Source organism: Coregonus clupeaformis, chromosome 3 (assembly GCF_020615455.1).
Source record: "Coregonus clupeaformis isolate EN_2021a chromosome 3, ASM2061545v1, whole genome shotgun sequence".
In the NCBI taxonomy this organism is placed as follows: Eukaryota; Metazoa; Chordata; class Actinopteri; order Salmoniformes; family Salmonidae; genus Coregonus; species Coregonus clupeaformis.
This window is the reverse complement of record NC_059194.1, coordinates 1,749,895-1,771,917: the sequence shown is the minus strand read 5'-3', so window position 1 is coordinate 1,771,917 and position 22,023 is coordinate 1,749,895. Positions and strand designations below refer to the sequence as shown.

The following is a 22,023-nucleotide window of genomic DNA, read 5'->3' as shown; positions in this document are numbered from 1 at the left end:
CCTTACGAAGTCCCAGTTCGACCTCCAATTCTCTCGTACTGAGAATCAGGTCCGGGGGGAAGAGGTGGAGCAGGACAGAGAACATCCGCCTCAGAGGTGCTCGCTGATATCCTGGAGAGAACTGGACCTGGACCTGCAATACGGGGACACACAGTCAGTCTGCATTAAGCTGCCAGGTAACTACAAGTGTTGTTACTATAGTTACATGGGCACAAAGGGCAACTTCAATAATACCTCATTCAAATCACAAAAAATACAAAAATCCCCCAGTCAGAAGAATGTCTTAATTAAGACAGATTCTGCTACATTAGTCTTGGCTGTGTGTAGGTAGCATGTTGTACTACACAGAATCCCCACAGAAGGACCCGAGACATAGCCATAATCAGTCTGCTAGGCTGGGCCCTGGTTTGTTGACACAAACAAAAGCACAGTGTTATTGTTGTTAGCTAATGATCATCCACAAACAATACACTTATTGGCTACTTCTCATCCAAAGAAAACACTGCATGGAAAGTCATGAAAGACTGAGAAAATATCCTCCATATGTGGAAAAAAGTTGTGATCCTACTCAAATCACTCGGTACATGAGTTTCCTGGATGTGTTCACTAGGCAAATGCTGTGGGTAGAAATGAATAGACCGGATCTCATTCCTTCTTCTACATGTCAGAGAATCATTTTTTGTCCTACATAATACAGTGCATTTGGAAAAGTATTCAGACCCCTTGACATTTTCAACATTGTTACGTTACAGCCTTTTTCTAAAATGGATTACATTGTTTTTTTCCCCCTCATCAATCTACACACAATACCCCATAATGACAAAGCAAAAACAGTTAATATTTTATTTTAGCAAATGTATTAAAAATACAAAACTGAAATATGACATGTACATAAGTATTCAGACCCTTTACTTTGTTGAAGCACCTTTGGCAGCGATTACAGCCTTGAGTCTTCTTGGGTATGATGCTACAAGCTTGGCACACCTGTATTTGGGGAGTTTCTCCCATTCCTCTCTGCAGATCCTCTCAAGCTCTGTCAGGTTGGATGGGGAGCGTTGCTGCACAGCTATTTTCAGGTCTCTCCAGAGATGTTCGATCAGGTTCAAGTCCGGGCTCTTGCTGGGCCACTCAAGGACATTCAGAGACTTGTCCCGAAGCCATTCCTGCGTTGTTTTGGCTGTTTGCTTAGGGTCGTTGTCCTGTTGGAAGGTGAACCGTCGCCCCAGTCTGAGGTCCTGAGCGCTCTGGAGCAGGTTTTCATCAAGGATCTCTCTGTACTTTGCTCCGTTCATCTTTCTCTCGATCCTGACTAGTCTCCCAGTCCCTGCCACTGAAACACATACCCACAAAATTATGCTGCAACCACCACTATGCTTCACCGTAGGGATGGTGCCAGGTTTGACGCTTGGCATTCAGGCCAAAGAGTTTAATCTTGGTTTCATCAAACCAGATAATCTTGTTTCTCATGGTCAGAGTCCTTTAGGTGCCTTTTGGCAAACTCCAAGCGGGCTGTCATGTGCCTTTTACTGAGGAGTGGCTTCCGTCTGGCCACTCTAACATAAAGGCCTGATTGGTGGAGTGCTGCAGAGATGGTTGTCCTTCTGGAAGGTTCTCCCATCTCTACAGAGGAACTCTGGAGCTCTGTCAGAGTGACCATCGGGTTCTTGGTCACCTCCCTGACCAAGGCCCTTCTCCCTCGATTGCTCAGTTTGGCCGGGCGGCCAGCTCTAGGAAGAGTCTTGGTGGTTCTGAACTTCCATTTAAGAATGATGGAGGCCACTGTGTTCCTGGGGACCTTCAATGCTGAAGAAATGTTTTGGTACCCTTCCCCAGATCTGTGCCTCAACACAATCCTGTCTCGGAGCTCTACGGACAATTCCTTCGACCTCATGGCTTGGTTTTTGCTCTGACATGCACCGTCAACTGTGGGACCTTACATAGACAGGTGTGTGCCTTTCCAAATCATGTCCAATCAATTGAATTTACCACAGGTGGACTCCAATCAAATTATAGAAACACAAAGGATGATCAATAGAAACAGGATGCATCCGAGCTCAATTTCAAGTCTCGTAGCAAAGGGTCTGAATACTTATGTAAATAAGGTATTTTTAAATATTAATTTTTAGAAATTTGCTAAACTTTCTAAAAACCTGTGTTCGCTTTGTCATTATGAGGTATTGTGTGTAGATTGATGAGAAAAAAAATATACTTCATCCATTTTAGAATAAGGCTGTAACGTAACAAAATGTGGAAAAAGTCAAGGGGTCTGAACACTTTCCGAATGCACTGTATACTGCTATCTGCACGTTCCACAACGTTGTGCCCTGTTGAACGTAGCCCAGGGCCCATCATTATAAAGCTTCTCAAAGTAGGAGTACTAATCTAGCGTCAGGTCTCCTGTCCATATAAACATATTCCTTATGATCTAAAAGACCAGATCAGTGCTCCTACTCATATGGAGAAACTGATACCAGACGAGCAGTTCTACTCTGAGACATTTTATGAATACAGGTCCTGTTCTGACTAAATAGGGCCTTGGAGTTTCAAATTAAATACCATCTTGGCGATTGTCAGTGTTGGAGGTCATGGTTGGTCCGCTGGCGTTGGGTGGATCCTCCTGCTGCCCTCCTCTCTCTGATTCCTCCTACAGAGCCACTGTGGTAACGACAATGTAATGGTAGTTAATTCCATGCTATACAAGTGTACCAGATCTCAAGCACCAGCAGTGTACTTATCTGGAGAAACCTAGAAATGCTGGGAGTTGAGGATTGTTCTATGCTATTAATGCTGACAGCAACTTGTTCAATGCAATATCTCTCTCTCTCTCTCTCTAAACGTTAGGCACCAAACAGAATTTAAAAGAGCAGCAGAAATAAACAGATGTTTTCTAGTTTAGTCTTCCATTAGGCCTGCATGAATCACATCTCATGAGTAGCAGACCCTTTTCATTACTTCCTGGACCAATCAGCTGTGCCTAGACCTACTGTCCAGTTACCAGGCTGTTAGCCATCTGGGTAACATGACTGAACAACGTTGTACGTTATCAAACCAATAATTAGCGACACGGGATTAGTTTTAAAAAATGGCCTGCAACATGGTTTGTGAAAATATATAAAATGCGTGCGAATCGCAATAAATAAATAAAAAAGGCATCTCCTACAATAGGGGTCATATTTCTTTAACCAATTAGGCTAGAGACGAGCAGTTCTCTTTGCTGTAAAGCTGCAAGGATGGCTGAGTGAGGGCTGGTAGGGAATGTGACTGCCTGCTGGCTGACGACGGCTGACGATGGCTGACGACGGCTGCCACACATGATATGCACATGAAAGTGAAGTGGATATTATTGGACCTGTGCATACAAGAGACTAGAGGCTGTTGCTTAAAAACCAAACTGACTTTATAAACATATTATTATACCAGGCGCCAGCAGGTTCTTTAGATTGGTAAGGCTGAAAAAGTTGGTAGTATCATATGAAAAAGGTACTACGGTATTCTAACATGTTGTTCATAAGTATCATGACGTTTTTGTACCATGATATTACCGTTGTGCTGGTATACCATGCAACACTACTGCAAAGTCAGACCCTGACAGTGACTAGTTCAATGTTATTAGTGCACAGTCAGAGATACTGACTGCCTCTGACCAACAACCTTGAAAATGACCATTGCTGTTCTGAAAAGGCAACGAGGCAGGCTATATTCTGTTCTCCTGTTCTGAAAAGGCAACGAGGCTGGCTACATTCTGCCCTCCTGTTCTGAAAAGGCAACGAGGCAGGCTATATTCTGCCCTCCTGTTCTGAAAAGGCAACGAGGCAGGCTATATTCTGCCCTCCTGTTCTGAAAAGGCAACGAGGCAGGCTATATTCTGTTCTCCTGTTCTGAAATGGCAACGAGGCAGGCTATATTCTGTTCTCCTGTTCTGAAAAGGCAACGAGGCTGGCTACATTCTGCCCTCCTGTTCTGAAAAGGCAACAAGGCAGGCTATATTCTGTTCTCCTGTTCTGAAATGGCAACGAGGCAGGCTATATTCTTCCCTCCTTTTCTGAAATGGCAACGAGGCAGGCTACATTCTTCCCTCCTGTTCTGAAAAGGCAACGAGGCTGGCTACATTCTGCCCTCCTGTTCTGAAAAGGCAACGAGGCAGGCTATATTCTGTTCTCCTGTTCTGAAATGGCAACGAGGCAGGCTATATTCTGTTCTCCTGTTCTGAAATGGCAACGAGGCTGGCTACATTCTGTTCTCCTTTTCTGAAATGGCAACGAGGCAGGCTATATTCTGTTCTCCTAAAAGTGTGACTTTCAATATTTGGTTGTCTCTTTCGTGTGACAACATCCCAGGGCTTTGTTTCACTTCAATTTCTTTGTCAACACATGTAGGCCTTTGTAAACACATACCGATCCGTCCGTTCCCTCCCTCAGGGGAGTGAGTGACAGTAAGTTATTAGCAGTACAATGTGCTACCATGTGTTGGCTATTACATCTAATCAATAGACTATTTGTAGACAAATCAAGTACAGTTCTCTTTTTTCCCCCCTTGTCGGAGGAACATAGAAAATGATCTTGCATTTTAGATACAGTTGAAGTCTAAAGTTTACGTACACCTTAGCCAAATACATTTAAACTCTGTTTTTCACAATTCCTGACATTTAATCCCAGTAAAAATTCCCTGTTTTAGGTCAGTTAGGATCACCACTTTATTTTAAGAATGTGAAATGTCAGAATAATAGTAGAGATAATTATTTATTTCAGCTTTTATTTCTTTCATCACATCCCCAGTGGGTCAGAAGTTTACATACACTCAATTAGTATTTGGTAGCATTGCCTTTGAATTGTTTAACTTGGGTCAAACGTTTTTCGGGTAGCCTTCCACAAGCTTCCCACAATAAGTTGGGTGAATTTTGGCCCATTCCTCCTGACAGAGCTGGTGTAACTGAGTCAGGTTTGTAGGCCTCCTTGCTCACACACGCTTTTTCAGTTGTGCCCACACATTTTCTATAGGATTGAGGTCAAGGCTTTGTGATGGCCACTCCAATACCTTGACTTTGTTGTCCTTAAGCCATTTTGCCACAACTTTGGAAGTATGCTTGGGGTCATTGTCCATTTGGAAGACCCATTTGCGACCAAGCTTTAACTTCCTGAATCATGTCTTGAGATGTTGCTTCAATATATCCAAATAATTTTCCTTCCTCATGACGTACTTTTTGGAGAAATGTCCTCTGGTCTGATGAAACAAAAATAGAACTGTTTGCCAATAATGACCATCGTTATGTTTGGAGGAAAAAGGGGTTGGCTTGCAAGCTGAAGAACACCATCCCAACCGTGAAGCACGGGGGTGGCAGCATCATGCTGTGGGGGTGCATTGCTGCAGGAGGGACTGGTGCACTTCACAAAATAGATGGCATCATGAGGAAGGACAATTATCTGGATATATTGAAGCAACATCTCAAGACATCAGTCAGGAAGTTAAAGCTTGGTCTTCCAAATGGACAATGACCCCAAGCATACTTCCAAAGTTGTGGCAAAATGGCTTAAGGACAACAAAGTCAAGGTATTGGAGTGGCCATCACAAAGCCTTGACCTCAATCCTATAGAAAATGTGTGGGCACAACTGAAGAAGCGTGTGTGAGCAAGGAGGCCTACAAACCTGACTCAGTTACACCAGCTCTGTCAGGAGGAATGGGCCAAAATTCACCCAACTTATTGTGGGAAGCTTGTGGAAGGCTACCCGAAACGTTTGACCCAAGTTAAACAATTCAAAGGCAATGCTACCAAATACTAATTGAGTGTATGTAAACTTCTGACCCAATGGGAATGTGATGAAAGAAATAAAAGCTGAAATAAATCATTCTCTCTACTATTATTCTGACATTTCACATTCTTAAAATAAAGTGGTGATCCTAACTGACCTAAGACAGGGAATATTTACTAGGATTAAATGTCAGGAATTGTGAAGAACTGAGTTTAAATGTATTTGGCTAAGGTGTATGTAAACTTCAGACTTCAACTGTAGCTAGGAGACGATACCATTCTGGGAAGTAGCTAGTAGATTATATTCATAGATCCAAACCTTTGACCTCTAACCTGTCGGTGTCATGAAGTAATTCAATTTGCTGAATGTTGTCAGTATTGTTTGTTGCAAGTTATGATGAAATGCAAATAAGCAAATCTCTTCTGACATGGAAAATGCACAGTTCTACAGATGATGCAATTTAACACAGAACTAGACCTTATATTGACTCGCTCTTATATAGACAGTTTAGAGCAGGGTTCTTCAATTCCGGTCCTGGAGGGCCGAAACACCTCTGTTTTTCATCCTCTCCTTCTAATCAGGGGCTAATTCAGACCTGGGACACCAGGTGAGTGCAATTAACTACCAGGTAGTAATAAAAAACAGAAGTGTTTCGGCCCTCCAGGACCGGAATTGAAGAACCCTGGTTTAGAGGTTCAGCTCTGGGCTAGGCTCAATATATACACAAAAGCATGTGGACACCCCTTCAAATTAGTGGATTCAGCTATTTCAGCCACACCCGTTGCTGACATGTATAAAATCGAGCACACAGTCATGCAATCACCATAGACAAACATTGGCAGAAGAAGGGCCTTTCTGAAGAGCTCAGTGACATTCAACGTGGCACCGTCATAGGATGCCACATTTCCAACAAGTCAGTTCGTCAAATGTCTGCCCTGCTAGAGCTGCTCCGGTCAACTGTAAGTGCTGTTATTGTGAAGTGGAAACGTCTAGGAGCAACAACGGCTCAGCAGCGAAGTGGTAGGCCACACAAGCTCACAGAACGGGACCACCGAGTGCTGAAGTGCGTAAAAATCATCTGTCCTCAGAAGCAACGTCAGCACGAGAACTGTTCGTCGGGAGCTTCATGAAATGGGTTTCCATGGCCGAGCAGCTGCACACAAGCCTAAGATCACCATGCACAATGCCAAGCGTCGGCTGGAGTGGCGTAAAGCTCGCCGCCATTGGACACTGGAGCAGCGGAAACGCGTTCTCTGGAGTGATGAATCACGCTTCACCATCTGGCAGTCCGACGGACGAATCTGTGTTTGGCGGATGCCAGGAGAACGCTACATGCCCCAATGCTTACTGCCAACTGTAAAGTTTGGTGGGAGAGGAATAATGGCCTGGGGCTGTTATTCATGGTTCGGGCTAGGCCCCTTAGTTCCAGTGAAGGGAAATCTTAACGCTACAGCATACAATGTCATTCTAGACGATTCTGTGCTTCCAACGTGTGGCAACAGCTTGGGGAAGGCCCTTTCCTGTTTCAGCATGACAATGCCCCCGTGCACAAAGCAAGGTCCATACAGAAATGGTTTGTCGAGATCAGTGTGGAAGAACTTGACTGGCCTGCACAGAGCCCTGACCTCAACCCCATCGAACACCTTTGGGATGAATTGGAACGCAGACTGCGAGCCAGGCCTAATCACCCAACATCAGTGCCTGACCTCACTAGTGCTCGAGGCTGAATGGAAACAAGTCCCCCCAGCAATGTTCCAACATCTAGCGGAAAGCCTACCCAGAAGAGTGGAGGCTGTTATAGCAGCAAAAGGGGGGACCAACTCCAAATTAATGCCCATGATTTTGGAATGAGATGTTCGACAAGCAGGTGTATTTTGGACAGATTTAGGGGAGAGTGAGATCTCTAGCTTTGCCTCTTCCTCTCTGATATGATGCATGCCTACAAGGAATGGACATTTTTCATTACATGCAACAATAACAAGCCTATGGTCTTACAGTTCAAATGGCTACAGCCTACTATTGAACATGCAACTTCTGCAATGAAGCCGCTAATAAAACGTCAATTTCAAAAATTTGCCAAAATGCAATTCGCGGAAAACACCCTTCTAAACCTAAAGCGGGCAGTTGTGAGAGAGATTAAAATCTCCGTTAGAATCTTAGAAAGAGCGGGAATATAATAGCAACAGCTATCATGGGCTGCTAATATGACACGGATTGTGCCTTTGGCTTCTGGACAACGAAATAAAATTGACATGAAAACCAATAGAACAGGAGAGAAATGCTGGTTAATGGCATGAGGAAGTCTTTATAAAATAATTGCCTCCACGTTTCTATGGATGGATTATCGCAAGGCTACTTTGAAGTAAGGTAAGACACGCCTCATTATTTGAAGTAAAGTAAAACGTTCAGGTTTCAAACAATTATACTGCCTCAAAACTCACATTGCAAAGTGGTGGGTGACGCGCTGATAGTGAACGGTAGGCAGGCTATAGCCTATGCATCCGAATGCCGAATTGGAGGCGCGCTTTAATAAACGAGTTGAGATTGAGAAATAAAAATAGCTCCTTTTAAATCGTGGCCACCAAAGTTTAAATCACGATTGCATTTAGAATTGTTATTTGATGCGCAATATCGGGGCTTACAAAAGCAGGATTCCCTCCAGTAGCCTACAGACTATTTGAAGAGCTACTCTCCCGCTGTCTGACTGTCACGCCTCCTCTCCTGGTTCGGGCAGGCTTCGGAGGTCGTTTTCACCGGCCTTCTAGCCACTGCCGCTCCTCATCTCATCATTCCATTTGTTTTGTCTTGTTTATTACACACACACACACACACACACACACACACACCTGGTTCATATCCCCTCATCAGTACCTGTATAAAGTGTTCCCTCTGCCCCCTTGTCTTTGTGTGTGATTGTTTATTGTGGAGGATATTGGAGCTCCGTGTATTTTTGTATCGCCGGGATATTTCCCCGTGTGCCTTGTATTTTCCAGTGCACCCGTTTTTGCGCACTGGAGTGTTTTTTTACGCATTACTGCGCAACTCTGTATTTTCGGAATAAAGCCTGTTATTCTGTGATTTACCCTCCTGCGCCTGACTCCCAACATCACCTCATCACACTGACAGGTGGTAGGCTATTCCGCTCCTCACGTGCCAATTTAATTCCACAAAATTATGCAAATTGCCTGTAGACCGATAAGCATGACCGGTCCAATGTATTTTCGGCGACTAACGGTTAACAGCATCCCTAGTCTGGAACTATATTGGATGCATGAGCACCATTCTTCCACAAGAACTTCCATCAGTGTGTTTTGTTGGCAGGTTGATGTTTATTGTCATGAGTCTTGTCCTGGAGGCAGAACTGAGGGGTTTCCGCTAGATGTACCAGCTGCAAAATAAAAAGTATATATTGTAATAACTCATGAAATGAGCGTTTTGGTCTTAATTTAAGGTTAGGGTTAGGCATTAGGGTTAGCAGTGTGGTTAATGTTAGGATTAAGGTTAGGTATAAAATCTGATTTTATGACAACTCTGCAGACCTGCCTCCAGGGAAAGACTCATGACAATAAATGACAACCTGCGTTTTGTTCATTGTGGTGGAAAACGCTGTCTCGATGCCGCTCCAGAATCTCCCATTTGTGTTCAATGGGGTTGAGAGTAGGGCTGGACGATATGGCCTAAACATATATTTTCAAATGTATAGGCGATTCACAATATATACAGTATATTTTTTAATGTCTCCTCTAAATAAAGCTTTGTTGTACAATTAAAATGTCAAATATAATGCATTTCAAACAGTCAGCAATAATCTAATGAATTCAGGGCTTGTGAAATGTACCTAGGCTAAATATAAGCCTTTCACAACCATAAGACCCACTAATAATTTAATCAAAATAGTTTAACATGCTTTTTTGCAATAATTACTGATCTGGCTTTCAAGTGTGTCTAAGAAAATGCCATTTTTTTTTTACAAATTTTACCTGAACCACGCATAATCCACATTCACTAATAATGACTAACTTCTTGTAGCAGGCATTATAGAAAATTAACACAGGTCTCAAACAATCTCTCAAGCACAAGCCCCCGTTCTAGTGAGTAGCCAGCTAATCTTTTATATTTCAAGTTTAACCAACTTGGATCTATTTGCCAGTTAACAAGGCAGAACAGTTGAATTCTGTCCACCCTTCTGTCCGTCTCCAACTGTTTGAACAGCATGCTAGCCTGTCCACTTTGTTCAGATGTTGAAATCAATTGGCCTACCACATTTCTCAGAATGAGAACGAGTTGCCAAATCCTTATATAACTGTGTTTTATGCTTATTGCACATTTATAAAAATAGACTAGACAGCTAGTATAACAGTCTGTGGCTAAAATGCTGCTTGCAGTACATGTTACCGCAATGCCGTGCATGACAAACTGAGGATTACTTTTCCAGAATCAATGTTCATTGATACTCCCGTTTTAGTAGAATCTGCTCTGCCCACAATTTGAGCAGTTGAGATATAAAAAGGGTATTGATAGAAAGGTTAACTTCTCCTCTATTACAGTAAAATTATGTCTCAAGGGTGGGACTAAAAATAAAAACAAGATTACTAATGTAAAATATGCTGTGTCCGTAAAATGTATATAGGTTCAGAACTTTTTTTTAAAAACATCACAGCACAGTTGAAAAATATGGCAAATATAAATGAAAACTGGATGGTCTTCAGAGATAGATGCAAGGGGTTGAGGGTAGCTGAAGGATGGGACTAAAAACAAACAAAAGATAACTATTGTAAAATATACTGTGTCCTTAAAATGTATATAGTATGTATAAACTGGCTATAGAAGCCTAAGAGTTGTTGTCCATTTGTTTACTCCAATTAGGAGAGGTAGAGTTAGGGAAAAATAAAGGGAATATATATCAGTCCAAAGTTTGGACACACCTACTCATTCTAGGGTTTTTTATTTCTTACTATTTTCTACATTGTAGAATAATAGTGAAGACATCAAAACTATGAAATAACACATATGGAATCATGAAGTAACCAAAAAAGGTGTTAAACAAATCAAAATATATTTTATATTTGAGATTCTAAGTAGCCACCCTTTGCCTTGATGACAGCGTTGCACACGACAACGCCTCTTCCCCCTCAGGAGGCTGAAAAGATTCAGCATGAGCCTTTAGATCATTAAAACGTTATACAACTGCACCATTGAGAGCATCTTGACTGGCTGCATCACCGCTTGGTATGGCAACTGCTTGGCATCCGTCCGAAAGGCGCTACAGAAGGTAGTTCGTACGGCCCAGTACATCACTGGGGCCAAGCTTCCTGCCATCCAGGACCTCTATACCAGGTGGTGTCAGAGGAAGGCCCTAAAATGTGTCAAAGACTCCAGCCACCCTAGTCATAGACTGTTCTCTCTGCTACCGCATGGCAAGTGGTACCAATGCACCAAGTCTGGAACCAACAGGACCCTGAATAGCTTCTACCCCTGGGCCATAAGACTGCTACATAGTTACTTAAGTAGTTAACCAATATGTACCCAGACTATCTGCATTGACCATTTTTGCACTAACTCTTTTGACTCAAAAACATACGCTGCCGTTACTGTTTATTATCTATCCTGTTGCCTAGTCACTTTATCTCTACCTATATGTACATATCTACCTCAATTACCTCATAGCCCTGCACATCGACTCTGTACTGGTACCCTGTGTATATAGCCAAGTTAATCGTTACTCATTGTGTATTTATTCCTCCTATTATCATTTCTCATTTCTCTCTCTGCATTTCTTTAACTCTACATTGATGAAAAAGGACCAGTAAGTAAGCGTTTCACTGTTAGTCTACACCTGTTGTTTACGAAGCATGTGGCAAATAAAATGTGATGATTTGATTTTGTGACGGGCAGGGGCTTGGTGAGTGTTTAAACAGAGGAAAAGGCCAAAAGCTCTCAAAATAAGCCTCATGCTTTTCTATGGGCTTATTTTGGACCTAAGCTTGTCATCTGCCCTCCCGCCTTTGGGATAATGACTCCCATTGTTAGGGCAGAGACACGAACATCATTATATATAGGATGTCTGGTGTAAATGGGAAGATGCACACAGCACAGGGGGAGTGAAGGAGTTGACACCAAAAAGAAAACATGAAGCAGGCATAAACACTCATAAAACATCAAAAGAGAACTTGATTCTTGCAATACAGGCATTTGGAATATCTTGCAAAAACATTAATTAGATATATATTGGCCAGTCCTAGATGAGATCTGGTGACACACACACATCTTTATATATATAAAACTGCATGGAAATGCCACTAGCCCTAGCTTTACATCTGAATATAAACATGCCTGGATTTGCCTAAAATGTTGAAGAAACTGGCACATTATGTCAGACCTCATTATTCCTTTATCTGGACACATTAATGAATCAATCAATTAACAGAATTACCCCCCCAAAGGGCTTTGGCACAGTAGCTGTCAGTTAGTTACTGTAGCTACCTACCCACAACTATCCACTTATTGTACTAGCTGACCAAAAAAGCTATAGGTGTGGAAATGTATGCACTCACTAACTGTAAGTCGCACTGGATAAGAGCGTCTGCTAAATGACTAAAATGTAAAAAAAATTATAAACGTTAGCTAGGTACGGTACTTTAGACCAACAAGGCTATGGCCTCCCCTTAACAATAAATATTGCAGTTAAGAGTGTAGGATAACTGCACTTATTCAGCAATTACTGCGTCCAAAATACCACAGTCGACTGCAGTTAGCTAGCTACTACACTTTTGCTGCAGTTTCAAAACTGCGATCTTTTTTGTAAGGTCTCAAAGCCATAATCAGAAACCATTCTGTTGGAGCTGTATTCGTCAGCCAAACTAGCCTATATCAAGTTACAACAGAATTGTTTGATCACATTTTACAACTACACCACCTCCAGCTGGATAGTTGACAAAACATCAATCAATTTGTTTTGCATGCTCCAATCCTGGCTAATTAGCTAGCTAGCTAGTTATCTAATGATTCATTCACGATAACTCACCTGTAAAGCGGTGATTCCTGCCTCGGTAGTCTTTACATCAAAGGAGTTCGCTGGAGGGGCATCTCTTGGCAGAGCAGTAATTTTCCTACCATCCACGTCGATATTGTACTGGATGTGAGAGGAAGAATCAATTTCTGGTTCAATACAAGTGAACTGCTAATGCCAGCTATTTCAAGACCACTTCCGACACACAGGGCGTTTGGTCACATGATCTGAAAGATGGCGCATGTCAGCTGATCGAATGTTGGCTACTTGATATTGTAGCTAGCTAGCTGTCTTGTTAAGCAAACTATCTATTTCGATAAAAACTAGCTAAATCAATTATCGTTAGTGTGAAATGATGCCGATTGTCTGGCGTGAAACATCACCACAGACATTCAATTGGCCAAGTTGATACAATCGTGCGCGCTGCGTGTTCGCCCATGGCGCAAACTGGGCTAGTCTTTTTTTTTTATTATTATCTGAAATAAATAAAATGCGCGGAAGAATCTATTGTTATTGTGACACCACCTGTGACTTTTTCGCGGTCTCTGTCATTGTTTCATATTTGGTTAAAAAAAGAATTCCAAAACGTTCCAAACAGAATGCAAAAAAACTACTTCCGCATTCCGGTGTGACATGTTAAGGGATCTGGAGGAGTTACATGCAGCAAAATAGTTATGGGAAAAAAACGACCCAAAATAATGTAATTGTAAAGTGTTCTGCAAACTACTATATTAGTCAGTACAATTGTGCTCTCATCCCACCAACTTTATACATATGAATGTTGCCTCAAATGCAAAGTTACCTTCACCAATATCTAGCAAAGTGTTGATGATCCCTAACTTTGATGTAGCTAGCTAGAAAGCCGGGCAGCAACACATTCACTACCGAGTTAGTCGTGCAAGCTTTGAAAGAGGCGAAAGTCCATTTAGATTGCGCTCAACCACAACATGACGACAGTAAGTTATTGAATAAATTCGTACATTATTGTTACATAACTTAGTAGCTAGCAGGTGCTGAGATTGCAGTGCTTTGATACATATACAGCCTGAAACGAATGCCTGCAAAATCGTGTAAATGTTCCTTACAAGCCAGAATGTTTAATACAATTATATTTAAACGTACTCTACCGATTGTCTCTGCGGTTTGTCCATAAGACAAAATATGCACAGGAAAGCATAACTTGTTTACCTGAAACAGTATCTGTGTGTTAGAGCGCTAACGCCCAGAAAGCTCAGATTCAAACGCCCATTCACCAGCTCTGCAAGCGTAATACTGTCAAAATACGTTCGATAATCACCAAATATGGAGTTTCGCTGGATATATACTTCCAAAAAAGGTCTAAATAAAAATGTACACTAAACAAAAATAGAAAGCAACAATTTCAAAGATTTTGCTGAGTTCATGTAAGGAAATCATTAAGTTGAAATAAATTCATTAAACCCTAATCTATGGATTTCACATGACTCGGCAGGGGCGCAGCCATGAGTGGGCCTGGGAGGGCATAGGCCCACCCACTTGGGAGCCAGGACCAGCCAAAGAGAATTAGTTTTCCCCCACAAAAGGGCTTTATTATAGACAGAAATACTCCTGGCGGTAGAATCAAGGAGAATTGGAATATTGTCCAAAATAATGGAAAGCGGAGCAAAGTAGTGTACAGTGCTGAGAATGTCTCGTCGTATCTTGTATGAGTACGGTTTTTAAATGAGGAGCAGCTGATCGTATTACCAATCTTGAGGAATCCAAACTGGTGGAGAGAGTCCTGGGTAGAGTGAAGGCTGTGAGGATCACGAGAGTCGGGCTGGTTTAGATTTTTTTGTGCTTTCTGAGGATCAGAAGGAACGTGTGTTACGTCTCACCCGATTTGATACGTTTGACGTGTCGTGTGTCTCTCTTCGGAATCAGGGCACCCCTCAAGGGGGTAATATCTGGAGTCTTGTGGGAAGTCAATGTTGATTGATTGATGCACGTCAGATAAATAATATTTTTGTGCGTATGGAACATTTCTGGGATCTTTTATTTCAGCTGATGAAACATGGGACCAACACTTTACATGTTGTGTTTATATTTTTGTTCAGTGTACAAGCAACTGAAAAAAAATGCCTATTTGGCGCCTATTCAGCTGTTGTAGACATCCGACCTGTGTGTGGCAGTAACGAGTGATTGGAGGTGCAGAATAGGCATTTTTTCGGTTGTTTGTACATTTTTATTTAGACGTTTTTTGGAAGTACATACCGGCCTTAAGGGAGTAAATGAAGATAGTTGCTCAGTGAGAATCCATATTTGGTGATCAAAAGTATTTTAACATAACTCTTGCAGAGCTAGTGAATGGGAGTTTGAATCTGAGCTTTCTGAGTATTTCTGAGTCTCTAACACACAGATACTGGTTCAGGTAAACTATAAAAACACTGTTTTTGAATTTCAGATTTTTTTTGAAGATTGAAATCCACTTAAAACAGATTTTTAATTAAAAGTTCACACAAAAGTGTGGAATGTTCTCTATCCTCCGGTTATTGAGAATATACTATTTTTGTTGTCATGGCATGCTTGATTCAATAGCTATTGATGAGAGAACCGAATATCCAATATAAAACTAATTTTACCTTGGTGCCTAACAAACCATATATATTTGGGGCAGCAGGTAGCTTAGTGGTTAGTGCCAGTAACCGAAAGGTCGCTGGTTCTAATCCCTGAGCTGACTAGGTGAAACATCTGTCAATGTGCCCTTGAGCAAGGCACTTAACCCTAATTGCTCCTGTAAATCGCTCTGGATAAGAGCGTCTGCTAAATGACTAAAATGTAAAATGTAGAGTACCACAGTATGAGTCATAATACCCATAAAACCTAGCGGTCAAACAGGGAAATGGTTCCAATAATTTTTCCACCATTCATTTTTCCCATAGGGGATTTTAGAAACCTTAAAATAAGGGCTGTGTTTTGTGTAGGCTTACCATGGTTTGATGTTTTGATAACCATGCAAATATCTTTAGGACAAGGTGACTTTTATAAATATATTCGCCTGTATTTACCCCCCAAAAATGATATGCTAATGTGGCTATTATAAAGAACTACAAATGCCAAGATGATCTGGACGAGACTGCCACATCGAGGCAAAGGTATTAATCTCTGGATTAACTATCTAATGTTAGCTAAATGTAGTAATGAATAAATTGGTTACATTTCTTTAAATGGACAATTCTGTGAACTGTCTTGTGCACGTTTTAAATTGACACAATACCTGTTAGCAAAGCTGTCAGCTAGAGATGATGTGCAGGAGCCTGCTGGGATTTGTAGTTTTGCATGATGTCTACTTTTATGCTAATTAGCATGTTCGAATCTGAGAGTAAATAGAGCCGAATATATTGATAAGAGTCACCTTGTCCAAGAGAGATTTACATGGTTATCAATACGTCATGCCAGGGTAAGCCTACACGAAACACAGCCCTTATTTTAAGTGTTTCTAAAATCCCTTATGGGAAAAATGAATGGTAGAAAAACGATTGGAACCATTTCCCTGTTTGACCGCTAGATTTTATGGGTATTATGACACTTCCACTGTGGGGCTATATAGGTACAGTGAGGGAAAAAAAAGTATTTGATCCCCTGCTGATTTTGTATGTTTGCCCACTGACAAATAAATGATCAGTCTATAATTTTAATGGTAGGTTTATTTGAACAGTGAGAGACAGAATAACAACAAAAAAATCCAGAAAAACGCATGTCAGAAATGTTATAAATTGATTAGCATTTTAATGAGGGAAATAAGTATTTGACCCCTCTGCAAAACATGACTTAGTACTTGGCGGCAAAACCCTTGTTGGCAATCAGAGGTCAGACGTTTCTTGTAGTTGGCCACCAGGTTTGCACACATCTCAGGAGGGATTTTGTTCCACTCCTCTTTGCAGATCTTCTCCAAGTCATTAAGGTTTCTGCGAGCCTGACGTTTGGGCAACCTCGAACCTTCAGCTCCCTCCACATATTTTCTATGGGATTAAGGTCTGGAGACTGGCTATGCCACTCCAGGACCTTAATGTGCTTCTTCTTGAGCCACTCCTTTGTTGCCTTGGCCGTGTGTTTTAGGTCATTGTCATGCTGGAATACCCATCCACGACCCATTTTCAATGCCCTGGCTGAATGGAAGGAGGTTCTCACCCAAGATTTGACGGTACATGGCCCCGTCCATCGTCCCTTTGATGCAGTGAAGTTGTCCTGTCCCCTTAGCAGAAGAACACCCCCAAAGCATAATGTTTCCACCTCCATGTTTGACGGTGGGGATGGTGTTCTTGGGGTCATAGGCAGCATTCCTCCTCCTCCAAACACGGTGAGTTGAGTTGATGACAAATAACTCGATTTTGGTCTCATCTGACCACAACACTTTCACCCAGTTCTCCTCGGAATCATTCAGATGTTCATTGGCAAACTTCAGACGGCCCTGTATATGTGCTTTCTTGAGCAGGGGGACCTTGCGGGCGCTGCAGGATTTCAGTCCTTCACGGCGTAGTGTGTTACCAATTGTTTTCTTGGTGACTATGGTCCCAGCTGCCTTGAGATCATTGACAAGATCCTCCCGTGTAGTTCTGGGCTGATTCCTCACCGTTCTCATGATCATTGCAACTCCACGAGGTGAGATCTTGCATGGAGCCCCAGGCTGAGGGAGATTGACAGTTATTTTGTGTTTCTTCCATTTGCGAATAATCGCACCAACTGTTGTCACCTTCTCACCAAGCTGCTTGGCGATGGTCTTGTAGCCCATTCCAGCCTTGTGTAGGTCTACAATCTTGTCCCTGACATCCTTGGAGAGATCTTTGGTCTTGGCCATGGTGGAGAGTTTGGAATCTGATTGATTGATTGCTTCTGTGGATAGGTGTCTTTTATACAGGTAACAAGATGAGATTAGGAGCACTCCCTTTAAGAGTGTGTTCCTAATCTCAGCTCGTTACCTGTATAAAAGACACCTGGGAGCCATAAATCTTTCTGATTGAGAGGGGGTCAAATACTTATTTCCCTAATTAAAATGCAAATCAATTGATAACATTTTTTCATGCGTTTTTCAGGATTTTTGTTGTTGTTATTCTGTCTCTCACTGTTGAAATAAACCTACCATTTAAAATTATAGACTGATCATGTCTTTGTCAGTGGGCAAACGTACAAAATCAGCAGGGGATCAAATACTTTTTTCCCTCACTGTAAACAATACTTTCCTGTGGATATTTTGTCTCGAATTTCAAGTGGCTGAAGAACAAATTAAAATGCACAGACAACCGATGTAGAGTAAGTTTTAAATTTAATTTTATTCAACATTCTGGCTTGTAAGGAACATTTACATGATTTTGCAGGCATTAGTTTCAGGCTGTATATGCAAATTGTGTATTACAGCCTGATTAATCAGACTAATACATAGCTAGCTAGCTTAGCTAGTCATTGCTTGCTAACTGGTTAGCTGTCCCATACTAGCATGAGAATGACACATGACCCCCCTGGAATATGAATCAGTTTGTGAATTATTCCCACAGAAGCACGAATTCTTTGTGGACATGACATGTGAGGGATGCTCTGGTGCTGTCACCCGAGTCCTCAATAAACTGGGTGAGTAGCTACATTTCACAGCAGATCCAGCTTTCTGGAACATATGTTAAACAACACACACACACACACACACACACACACACACACACACACACACACACACACACACACACACACACACACACACACACACACACTTTGTTGAGAATGGTGTGCATTGGTTTAGCTACATTCAGCAATTATAGATTACTTTTGTCATATTGACTGGCTTGCCAAAAAAAAAAATTAAAATTTTTTTCTGTCTTATTTGTTGGCGTAAGGTGGTGTCCAATTTGAGATCGACCTCCCCAACAAGAAGGTTTTCATTGAGTCTGACAAGGATACGGATGTGCTTCTGGAAACACTGAAGAAGACTGGAAAGGCAGCCAACTACATTGGCCCCAAGTGAAAAATCATCCTCTTTCCTTTATAGAACAGGTGAACTCTCTCTCTCTCTCTCTAAATATATATTAAGTGACAATCAATTAAATATCGACCAAACTTCCATCCATCCCTACTTTTCTCTTCTCCCCATTGCAACCTGTTTTAGCCTAATTGTGTTCTTGTTTCTGTGTGTTCGCTGTTGGTTGGTTGATATGAAGGATGACCAATGAGAAGAAAGAACCTCGCTGGCATGTCTTCATGGACCTCTGGAATGAGCTCGCTCTGCCAAGTTGTCCACTTTCAGTTATTTAAACATAATTATTGATGCGTCCCAAATGTCACCATAAGGGTCCAGTTTCAACGTAGGGCACTATAGGTAAGGGAAAGGGGGGACAACTGAATGCATTCAGCTGAAATGTGTCTTCCGCATTAAACCCAAAACCCCTCTGAATCAGAGAGGTGCGGAGGGCTGCCTTAATCGACATCCACGTCATCGTCGCCTGGGGAACAGTGGGTGAACTGCCTTGCTCAGGGGCAGAACGACAGATTGTTTACCTCATATAGGGAATAGAGTGCTGTTTGGGACACACCCACTATGAATATCCCGTATGATTGATGCGCAGAATTAAATAGAGCATGTACCTCTATGGGTTAATGTTAGTCCTACTGCAGGTAAGTTAAAATCATGTAAGATCGGCTGTCTCTGTTTCGTCTTAATAAAAGCAATTATTGTTATTCACCTTGATTTGGGACAGTTGGGGGAAAACGGCAATCATCCTGTATTACGTTTTCCTGTCACTGTCTAGATATAATTCATGTTTACCCACATGTCAAATAAAAAAAGGTGATTCTAGGCACCTGTCCTCTTATTTTTTATTTTGATACATAGGACGGCCTTCCGTAGAAGGTTTGACTAAAGAGCTGTTTGTTATCCCTTGAAAATATTGCTAATTTGTAAATGCAATAAAAAAAAGGGGGCAGCATACAAGTTTTAGAACTTCCTAAATATTTTCGATGAGTCACATATCCACTTAAACATTATTTTAGTGTGGAGATGTCTTGCCAGATATTATGATGTTACATGTTGAAACTGCCACTTGGTGGTAGTGTTTGTTTTTGGTTTAATTTGACAGGAGGATCTGTCCCTTTCAGCAATTCCATGGAATTAGACTTCAGTGTCTTGCACAATGACGTGTACCTTCAGCCATGCAAATGCAAACATCAACAGTTTTCATCAAAGATAAATAATTGAGCTGCAATTAGTAGATTGGGGTTTGTAAATCATATTATAGCTTTTTCATGTACAAATTCTGAAGGGGCGAGAGCTATGTGTAGTTTATTAGAAAACAAAATAATGAAATGTGCATTTTAAAGAAGACATGGTATGGGACACGGTATATACTGTCTCTGAGACAGTGTGACAGGCTAACCTTCCCCTAGCCCTGTGTAAGTTGGTACAAACCGAATGGGACCTTCCACAGGTCCCAGGATGACGGACACTACCAATGCATAAAAGAGGGTGGCACAGCAGATGTAGAAAGACCACCCAAGATATCTGAACATCAGTGGTGACTGCTCTTCGACGGGCACCTGTCATGAGCCCTCTCACTCCACCGGGTTACCACCTTAATTGGTTTCCACTATCTTCCACTCTGCTCACCTCCCTCTCTCTACTCAGCCTAACTAGCTCCACCTGTCCCTGCTCTGCTCGGCTCTAATTACTCTGCCAGCTGCGCTGCATTACCCACTAACCTCTCCCAGTATTTAAGGCCCTGTCTTTCAGCTCTCCGGTGTCAGATCGTCTGCAAAGCTCACACCCGGAACCTGTTTGCTCGCGCTTCTGGCTCACCCTGGTTTTGTGACCCCGGACCTGCCTGTTTGTTGGATACTCTTCTGCCTTAGGAGATCCAGACCTGCTTCTGCCATTACGACTCCTGACTACTCTTCAATCCCGGTAACTCTGACCAGCCTTCTGCCTTGCTACTACGTATTTTGGATTCCCTTGAACTGTACTGCTGCCTGGTTTCATTCCGCCCCTGTTGTGTCTGTGTCTCCCCCCAGGACTTCTGGACCACCCACCACCGGCTTCATAGGACGCATCGCTGCCACTGGGGGGCACAGACCCAGCGCATTGGACGGGATCCCTGTTACCCCTGGAGCCTTCATTCACTCCCCTACTTCCCTTTTCCCTTAAGTTTAATAAACTTTCTGGTGTGACGCAATTGTGGTCCTCTGGTCGTCTGTCTGAATCGTGACAGTACGATCTGACCATTATGGACTCAGCGCACACTTTCCCGACATGGAAACCGATGAGCATGAGCAGCAGTTCCAGCAGCAGCAACAACAACTCGCCATGCTCATTCAACTCCTCACCAACCTTACCCCAGCCAGTCTGCCCACCAGCCCAGCCCCCGAGTTACCTGCCCCGGTCATTGCAGCCGCTGCTCCGAACCCAAGATTGGAAACCCCCGAGCGGTTCAACGGCGATTCAACCCAGGTCCGGCCATTCCTGACTAGCTGCCGACTTCAGTTCTCCTTGCAGCCAAGGACCTTCGCCACGGAGGGGGCTAAAGTTGGGTATGCCATCACTCACCTGACGGGCCGAGCTCGACTCTGGGGAACAGCAGAGTTCGAACGTCAAACCCCCGCATGTGCAACCTTCGACCTGTTTGCTGAGGAGATGCTGAAGGTGTTTGACCTGGATTCACCCACCGCAGAGGCGTCTCGTGAACTGTTCAGTATTCGACAAGGCAGACGTACAGTCGCAGACCATTCCATCGACTTCCGAACCCTGGCTAGACGAAGTTCTTGGAACACACCACCGTTGGTGGACGCGTTTCTTCCATAGTTTGGCTGACTATATCAAGGACGCAGTTGGTCTCCCATGAACTGCCTTCCACTCTTGATGAAGCCATCGCACTGACTGTCAGGATCGACAGAAGGATACAGACCCGTCGCCGTGAGAGGGGGGCGCCAAGGTCCACCTACTACCGGCATTCGGAGAGATCCGACTGGGCTCCTGTCATCTACTGCCACTCACCCAGGTCAGCTTGATCAGTCTGAGCCTATGGAGATTGGGCGAGCCTCCCTCACTCCTGCAGAGCGCCAGCGCCGCTTCACCTCAAACCTCTGCCTCTATTGTGGAGGTGATGGACATCGTGTGGTAACCTGCCCTTTAAAGGGCCGAAGCTCACCGGGCGTAGGGGGAGTCCGGTCGAGTTCAATGACCATCCAGTCCTCCGACCGCAAACCCCTGCTGCAAGTTCACCTCCGCCTCTCTGACTCAACTCACACCCTGGCTGCTCTGGTGGATTCTGGCG

General features: G+C 42.9%; 2 protein-coding genes across 6 annotated transcripts in view; one reads left to right on the top strand and one right to left on the bottom strand.

Moving 5' to 3' along the window:
• The window catches only part of LOC121538773 (proton-coupled amino acid transporter 1), a 50,796-nt gene extending 36,781 nt beyond the window's left edge, over positions 1–14,015 (bottom strand). For 3 of the 5 annotated variants that reach the window (XM_045206718.1, XM_041846953.1, XM_041846960.2), the window contains exons 1-3: positions 12,773–13,141; positions 2,557–2,655; positions 7–133 (exon numbers count right to left, since the gene is read on the bottom strand). In XM_045206718.1, the coding sequence (XP_045062653.1) occupies positions 7–133; positions 2,557–2,587 (158 nt within the window). In that variant the 5' untranslated portion in view covers positions 2,588–2,655; positions 12,773–13,141. The other 2 variants (XM_041846939.1, XM_041846946.2) reach the window with 2 other exon arrangements.
• LOC121538800 (copper transport protein ATOX1) lies at positions 13,607–19,558 on the top strand. Its single transcript, XM_041846969.2, has 4 exons — positions 13,607–13,713; positions 18,268–18,340; positions 18,601–18,757; positions 18,922–19,558. Exons 1-3 carry the CDS (start codon positions 13,705–13,707, stop codon positions 18,726–18,728), a joined length of 210 nt encoding a protein of 69 aa, XP_041702903.1. The 5' UTR covers positions 13,607–13,704; the 3' UTR covers positions 18,729–18,757; positions 18,922–19,558.
• The last annotated feature ends 2,465 nt before the right edge of the window (positions 19,559–22,023 follow it).

Coding starts and splice junctions, on each gene's coding strand:
- LOC121538800 (XM_041846969.2), top strand. Junction 18,341..18,600: donor CCGAGTCCTCAATAAACTGG/GTGAGTAGCTAC, acceptor TGTTGGCGTAAG/GTGGTGTCCAATTTGAGATC.